Source organism: Mya arenaria, chromosome 4 (assembly GCF_026914265.1).
Source record: "Mya arenaria isolate MELC-2E11 chromosome 4, ASM2691426v1".
Lineage (NCBI taxonomy): Eukaryota > Metazoa > Mollusca > Bivalvia > Myida > Myidae > Mya > Mya arenaria.
In genome coordinates this window covers 57,432,591-57,441,651 of record NC_069125.1, presented here as the reverse complement: position 1 = coordinate 57,441,651, position 9,061 = coordinate 57,432,591, and the positions used below count along the sequence as shown (strand labels likewise).

The 9,061-nt window shown below is 32.8% G+C and overlaps 1 protein-coding gene across 1 annotated transcript; it reads left to right on the top strand.

The window, feature by feature from the left end:
* Window positions 1-961: 961 nt before the first annotated feature.
* LOC128232898 (elongin-B-like) lies at window positions 962-8,761 on the top strand. Its single transcript, XM_052946694.1, has 4 exons — window positions 962-1,082; window positions 5,162-5,305; window positions 5,599-5,698; window positions 7,240-8,761. The coding sequence occupies exons 1-4, from the start codon at window positions 1,080-1,082 to the stop codon at window positions 7,353-7,355; spliced, it is 363 nt and encodes a 120-aa protein (XP_052802654.1). The 5' UTR covers window positions 962-1,079; the 3' UTR covers window positions 7,356-8,761.
* The last annotated feature ends 300 nt before the right edge of the window (window positions 8,762-9,061 follow it).

Here is a 9,061-nt window from a genome sequence, read left to right as displayed (position 1 = left end):
TAAAATGGTGAATGGTATACCATCCAAACTACTTGAATAATCAAGTTAGATAATTGTATTCTGCATATAATCCAAATAATGGCCCATTATTATTCAATTTAGAAATTGATCTGCATTTAAGCAGATTTAAGTTAATAACTCGGCAACTGCTTGATGCATTGCATTGCAACTTTACACTCAAGTATAATAATTGTATCTTGCAAACGATGCAAATGTTGTCTTTATTATTTGACTTAGATTTTCACTATATTATAGGATATTTTTCAAAGCATGTTTTTTTTTTATAGAATGGCAGTAATTAAATCAATAAAAACTGGTAATATTTAAGTTTGGTCTGTGTCGCCTCATATAGGTACAATGGTAGACCGAAACCAACAAAACGTACAGAGAACATGTTTATAAGATGATATTTAATTGAAGTCGCAAGACAGCATAACAACACAACATAAGCTCATGTGAGCTTTTGAATTGTCTAAATATATAAAAGGCATTGTGACCATAGCTTAACCGGCGTTCAAAGGACACACAATATTTGTTATGTTATATGTTACGCAATAATAATCACTAGCAGTTAATAATAATAATAATAATTCTTATTAAAAATAATAATAAAAATACTAATATTAATAATTATAAATATAATAAAAATAAAATCAAATATACATATAATAATAATAATAATAATAATAATAATAATAATAATAATAATAATTATAATAATAATAATAATATTTTCATCATTATTAAGCATATACAGCTTTACTGCAACCCAAATAAATATTATCACAGGTTTTTCAAATTAATTCTAATGGGGTCCTTGAAATTCAATATATTAAAGGGTAAACATAGTTTCTCTGTTTTAATTTACGGTTATACAAAATAATATCAAAACTGGTGAAGACTGTTCGCAGATGTTCTTTACTGCGACGTAGCATAACTCGAACATCACTTGATTACTGCGCCGGATTTTTGCGTAGCATTAGCCGATACATTTAGTTGAATGCAACCTACATCTCGTGACTTTCGGAGTTCTCACGAGCGTTCAATTCTGTGTTGATTTTCGTTCACTGAACTTCACAATGGTAGGTTAAATGAACGTTTTAAGTCAATAAATTGAATGGACTTCTACCAGGAACCATATATTTTCACATATACTAGATATTATCCAGCGATCGACAGTCAATCTTTATCTTAAATTTCTATGACGTAAAATAAAATCATGTTTATATGTGGTTGCAAATACAAAATTGTTTCCAGGTTACCACAAATTATAATTCTATGACTTGAATGATTTTACTTCTCGTTTCTGCTGCATTTAGATCAGTTGTTAAGATTATGATTAATTCTGCGCTGTGTATTGAAATCGCACATTATAAATAATAATAAATACTCATTCTAAAAATCAACTAAGATCTATTTTAAGGATTGACACATTTGTATAAAGTGTAATGTAGCATTATTTAGTTATTATTAAGTTATGAACATATAACCCATGGGTTGGAAACTGCCTTCTGTGTCTATCTATAGATTATCAGTGCTTGCTAGACCCGCGATTTCATTCCGGATCAAATCTGCGATACTTCCGGAGCGCATGCTCAGGATTGTGGTTTATTTATTTCCTGGATTTATTAACTGTTTTTGTCCTAAACTTTACATAAACTAATGAAATTCTTTCATCAGATTACCTTTGCCAACATTCACAATCTATACGAAAGTTCGACGGATGTCAGCTTTATAATTTGAGCCTTATACTATATCAAAATTTATTGCTATCAGTCTTTTTCTTATTTTTTTCAGCACTTTTCCTTTTGGGCTAGAAGTTTAGAAAACCATTTGCCCAAAAACAGTTTTACTTGCTCAAAATAATTTAAAAAAAACAACAACGAAAATCTAATTGTAGTGTCCATTTATTCCCCAAAGGATAACCGCAAATTGAAAACAAGGTTTCAGTCATCTCTAAGTCATCATCATCTTCACCATCCTCATCAGAATGTTTGCCACGCTGTTTTAAAAGATCGGTTTCGATTTTCTTTGAACTGCATTTTATCTGATGTACTAGTATTATTGTCTGCCTTTTTAACGCTTTTTTGGCTGAGCACCCTCAAAATATTTTAAAAACATAAACGAGAGAAGTATTCAATTACTAAGGGTCCAAGTGTCGAGCAGATGCTAAGACGATTATAAATGTATTATGAATTGAATACTACAAATGCTGAGCACGCGAAATGCTGTGATGTCACCAATTTATGCGTAAATATACAAAAGCCAATATTTAGAATGTTCATAACTGAGGGATTTAAATTTCGGAAAAATGCACTAGTCTTGCCTGTTCGGCCAGGGAATTATGACTTGTCCTAACCAGTATTCAGGGTTTCCGCCAGCCCTTTATGGCTTGTCGGGCCCGACGTGCCTTCCGCTGGCAAGGCCAATTACTGACTTGCGTTAATTATGCCGACATGTTTTAATCCGCGTAGCGACAATCCTTATCAAAACAATCATCAGTTTTGACAATACCCGATTTTGTTGCGATTACAACGGTTGACTGACAGCCAGAAGGCGTGTCGGGACTATTACGACATTTGTATCGGCCATTCAGGATCGACGACAGCATGAAGGCGTGTCGGTGAGGTTCAGCAGTGCCAATTAACCAAACTCCTCCTATTCTTTATCAGAATTGGAATGTGTGAAAAACACCACTGTCATAATTGCGACCTTCATCCCTATAATCATCTATGATTACAATAAGTGTTAATTGATTTTGGTAATATAAATCATGTGTCGTTTTATTTTGTTTCTTAATCCTGAGTCCGTTTGTTAACCAATTATTAAATTATAATTGAGAACCGTGTTAAGATATCTGTGTTATTATAAACAAGGGTTATGCTATGTCGTCTTAATTAATTGAGTCGCGTTCCCGTCTTTAGTTTAAAAGTGTAAAGTTATATTTTGTGTTGCTTATTATTAAACTTTGATTATTTTATCGTTCTTTTAATTTATTTAGAAAAAAGATAAATAAATCTGAAAATACACATTACATTCCCTTTAAGTAATTATTTAGCCAACCCGGCTTTAAAAATATTAGCTGTTGCAGCTTTAAATACGAATACACGAGCAGTCGCTTTGCTCCGGACTCTTTTGTGTTCCAGCATGCAGCATGCTTTACACGTTTTGCTGTGACGTCAACGGTGTCAATATAAATAATACCCGCACTAAACGAAACATGAGACGATCAATATCGTCGATATTGTATTGTCGGAAAACTTGAGAAATACCAATAATTAAGGAAGAGAAACCATTTAACCTTTTCACAAATAATTTTAATGTTAATCGGACTTTAGTTGGTAATTCTAAATCATAGGAACATATATAATGTTTAAACTTGAACATGATATTATTTAATCTATTATGAATGGTGTTTGATTGTTTATTCTCATTTCCCAATTTCTATGAATGATTTTTTTCTGTTACGGTTAGGGTCAAATTTAAGTTATGGTTAATATTTATAAGCCTTAATAAATAATTTAAATAATTTAATAGGTAACAAACTGATAGTAAAATCGTTCCTCATTAATTTTGTTAATGTGAATGTGTCTTGCCTCAAACTGAACATTTGAGGAACCTCCAACAACAAGATGGGGGAGAATCAAAGAAAGATGGAATTAGTATGTACAGAAACATAGTATGAACAGAAACATAGGGAAATGAAATGGAAACATTATATATTGTTGTTGATATACATGTAGCAATACTTAGCTACTCTATCTGTAATAAGTTTCACTAAAATGTATACAAAATTGCTTGGTCTTGCAAGAACTGCTTCGGTCCTGCAATGTAGACTGCATTGCGCGACCTCGTATACGGCAATTTGGTTATGACTTTCATACAGACTGCATTCAAGACAAAGTGGTTTCCATTCTAAAATCAGGAGAACTGACAGAAATTAACAGAGATCGCCGGTTATCTCCTTTCAAAGATTTGACAGATTTTCCCAATACTTGCTGAACCGACTTTGAGGATTGTGCATAAAGTATTTCTTCTGATTGTGTCACTAATATGGAGTTTCCAAATACATGGTTTATATACAAAGATGAATTGATGAATATAAGGGCCTTTGTGCCTAGTTTCAATTTTGGCCTGGTCCAAAATACCCAGTCCAGCCTGGTCCATTTTGGCTTACTTTTATTTTTTGTATTTGTTCTCAGAATCAACAGAATAAATGACAATTTAAAAAAACTGATCTGTTTTATTAACATACTAAAGAGATTTTTCTTGGTGCAATGTACTGCCTTCTATAGGCTGTTTCCCCTTGTGAAAAAGCTTCCATTTCCCCCAAAAATACATTTTTAAATCTGGCAAGCACAGTTTCTGTGAAAGAATAAAAAAACGTGTTTCTTGAAAAACAAACAAGACAGAACCAGCTTTTTTACTGTTTGATGTATAATAATAAAGAAAGTCCAAACATGTATATTTGTATATATACGCTATTTTGGCATGATTGTGTATTTCCCAATCACATTTTTGCCCAATTTGCAAGACATTGGCGGTTAAAATTAATTGAAAAAAATACTGCAAAGTCTACACCATTCTGTTATTTGATACAGATATTGTGAACTTTATTGTGTTAAAAAAGTGTAGAAAAAAACAGTTGGGGTCTGAGTAACAAAAAAATAATGGAAACTCAAAGAATTCGAGGTAAATTTGTCTTTCCCAGTCAAGAAGACCAGTGTAAGCAAACAGGGCTACAGCTTGAATGGGAAGGTTGAAGATTGACTTAAGTGCAATGTACTAGTTTCTAATGGGTGAAGCTTTAGTGCATTGGATTAGTTTCTAATGGGTAAATCTGTAGTGCAGTTGATTAGTTTCTAATGGTTGAAGCATTTTTTGGGCTTTACTAAGTTAATATTTGGGTCTGCCATTTTCAACACCATGGGTTTTGAACATACATGTATTAAAACCCCATCAGGATATGTTTGATAGTTTGACCAATGGAAACACATTTTATGCCCTAAAACAATGACTCTTGACCTTCAAAGTCTAAGGAGAGCCTTGTGTTGTATACATATGTTACCATCTTAAGATGAACAGAAACAATCTGACAATAAGATACTAATGATTTGTTTACCTCTTATATCTTTGAAGACAATTAAATTACTATTTTCAGGATGTGTTTTTAATGATCCGGAGGAAGAAAATGACAGTTTTCACAGATGCAAAAGAATCTACGACAGTGTTAGAAGTAAAGAAAATTGTAGAAGGCATAGTGAAACAAAAGCCAGAGGATCAGAGACTGTACAAAGATGAACAGGTACTTCATTTACATTTGATTATGAGCAGTTCGTTGACATTAAATAAACTAGTTTTTCCAATATGAAATGTGCAAATATTTGCAAAAAATCCTGAAATGCATTATATTGATTGGGTGTTTATTTAAACAAAGGATTTTGTGAACAATCATATGACAAGTAAAATTGACTGTTTCATAAATGAAAGCTTAACACAAGCTTTTTCTACTAATTGAGGATTGTACATTTTGCAATAAATGCATATAGTTTACCAGCCCTAAAACAGCTACTGTATGTTAAATGTGTGTTGTTGCAGCCATTAGATGACAACAAGTCGTTGGGTGACTGCGGATTTACCAGCCAGACAGCGAGGGCACAAGCACCTGCAACTATAGGACTTGCTTTTAAGCTAGAAGGTACACTTATTTCTTCACCTTAGTGATGACATTATGTAAGATAAGAGGGTAGAGAAATTAGGCTTCAATCCTTGAGTCTGTTCCAGGCAATAATCCAGAATTGTTGTTCTAACTCCCCTTAATGATTGAGAAAGACTGAACCCAAAACCTCTTGGATGAGAGGCAGACACCCACACAATAAAGTTACTAAAAGATAAATAAGCCATTGTTCTATTAAGTAAGCATCTTTGAGATTGGCTGCATACAACATTAGTACTGTTTTGTTAGGAAAGCTTTTTTTTGTGTAAACCTTTTCATGGGAAATATAGGTCGCATTGGCTGCAGCTGCAGCATTAACTACACCATGTACAGACAATTTGCATTTAATTATGATGACACATAGTGACATGTGTGGGAATAATAACTCGGTCAAGTCCAATAATGGGGTTAAAGGCCTCTGTAACTCATTGAAGTTGTAGGTTTGGGCATTTTGCAGACAATTACTTTAATTTATTTTGTATTCAATCATGATAAAACTTTCTCACAGTGTTTACAGGCATAATGTCTCTGTCAGTTTCATTGTCAGGTAAATCACCTTAGTAATCATTAATAGTTATTTCCCTTTTACATTAGAATACAGCTGGCTTAGTTTTTGTTTTAACAGTATGCTGATCAGATGAAACTGTGATTGTACTACACAGTTTTGCTTTTTGGTATTACAGTTATTGGTTTTTCTTTCATTTTTTTGGTCCTTTTAATTGCAATGATGAACGAACAGACACCTGGGATTTATCTTCATTTTCCCCTTTTTTATTCTCCAAAATGCTCATATACGCCCTTTCTGAGAATAACAACACTTTCTTGACGTCCTAGAATAATCATATGTTATAGGCTATTGCTTACTTATGGTTTAGTAGACCAAAAATAAATGCTTTTTTTTAATGTTCAGTGCAAAATGCCAAGTGAATGCCTTTATTTTACCCAGTGAGTATGCTCAAGCTTCTAAATAACAAAAGTTTTAAAACCAATTAAAGACTATAGAAATTTGGTGGTTGTTTTGTTACTAAATGAATATTTGGCTGTTTGTTATTTGTTTTTTGGGCTGTCTTTATTTTAATGTGAATATGTGCGGCAAGCCTGCTGGCGGAGGCATGAGCATGAACACTAATAGAATGAAATAAAAGCTAATTAAAATATTGAAAACGGACTACAATTGTTGGACTTAAAATGCCATTACAACATCTTGTGTTGCATGTAAAAGTGTACATGCCAGAGTGATCAAACTCAGATCTTTCCCATTTTTTTAATGCAAATGTTTTTTTGCATTTGTTTTTAAATGATTTTGTTTAATAAGGGCTGAGAAAAACAAAAGCAGATTGAATGATATAATATATCCTTGATGGCTTTATTATGATTGTTTTGGACAATATTGTTTTGAAATCCTAGTTAAAATTTACTTGAATTACTTTTAAATATGATGAAAATATTTGGTCAAAATCTGATTGAAAATATATGCAAAATTTCCAGTATTGGTTTTTATAAAGTTGGCTTTCAACCTGCAGATGGAGAGTTTGAACCTTTGGAGGTGACCCCACTATCGAGTCCACCAGAGCTTCCCGACGTGATGAAGCCCCAGGACTCGCCGTCGACACATGCACAGGAGCAGACTGCCTCATAGTTCCCTTCCCGCGATACACATTCACTTATCTCCTTTCCTCCTGCCCGCCTGTGCGGAGAATGTGTTAAACTATCCACTATTCACCACCTGGCTCAAAGTTGAATAAGCTTTTGTTATAACTTGTAGCGATAATTCACTGTACTGCCTGTAGTATACAAGCAAAAGTTTCCACTTAAAATTATATAGGTTTCTTTAATATCTTTTTGACCCATACCTTATTCGATGTTGTGCAGTTTTTAATGTTTTTAATTTGAACACCTTGCAAATGTAGCTCTAAGGGTATTTAGATACAATATATATTACTGAATATATGAGTGACTGACTTTAACCTCATTCTTGAATCCCCTTGAGCTAGTGGCAAATGCATATTCAGCTTTTTGCTCAGTTATGTTTACTTTCAGTTATTTTTGATAGGTTTAAAAAGGAAATTCAGTTGTAGGAATAACAATTCATTGGGGAAAATAAAAGCAGGAAATAATAGTTAGTACAGTAATGAAAAAATGCAGTGTTTCTAGCTATTATATAATTATTTACGATAATGAGCACTTCTCTTTTCTGAAAGTATTTTTGGCACTGTGGAAGCAAAGTGATTAATTGTGTAATTAATACTAAGGTTGTGTAATAGCTAGAGTGCACTGGTTTGGTGATAGTTTTTGTCTCTATTTACTCATCTTTTATTGTTCTATTGTGTTTTTGTGATTTGTAGGCTCATATCCAACATTGAACACCCATGCAATAAACTGTAAAAATGATCTATTTAATTTTTAAACCCTGTACCATTTAATATTTTAAGACATTTTTTGGCATGAAATTGCCAGAACTGCTGCACTGGAAGCAGATAGGAAAACAGGAAGAACTTACTTGAAAAATACTCTGACTCTGAAAAATTGTAATCCCAAACATATCACATAGAATAGATCTTATAGGTAAATCTAAAAGATGGACTAAACATACTTAATGTTGTTTGTGGAGTTTTTTTTTATGAATCTCTTCTTAACCAAACAATGACTTAGCATTAAAGTAATGTTTTGTTCGTATGGTATTTATTACTATTTAACATCAGTTAACATCTGCTACTATTCAGAAGTAAAAAATGATACCTATGCAATTAAGCAAAATGGTAATTTGTTAATAAACACGCTGTCTTAATATCATCATTGGATTCTACTGTCATTTTTGTCTTAAGAGTAGGTCCTACACCTGTAGTTTTGTTTGTTTATTTTATGTTTACCAAATAAGAAGATGTACATGCTCTTCATTTAAGACTAGTGTACAGCATCAGTGTTCTCTGACTATGTTAATATGTGAAATATTGCTTTTCGCTGAACTTGCATTGTTGTAAGTTATAATTTATTAAATATTTGTAAACTTGCAAGTTGAAGATCAAAGTAAAAGTTTTGTACTAATGCAATTTGTTTTGTCTTGTTCCTGCTGGTAATGCTCTGCCTTGTACTGGAACAGTTGTTTAAGACAGGCCGACCAACTGGTGGCTGTCAGTGCATGTTCAGCGCTATTTGATTGGAACAGTATAATTGTTTAAATTTATTTTAACCGAAAAATCCTTTATTGTCGTGCTTGTTTTGGGATAATTCAACATAAACACAAAGGCAGTTCGGTGTATACGAGTGCGTCCAAGTTTGGCTTATAACTTGGCCATTCATTGGGTGATTTAAAATGTATTGGAACATATGTTCATCATGAGAAAC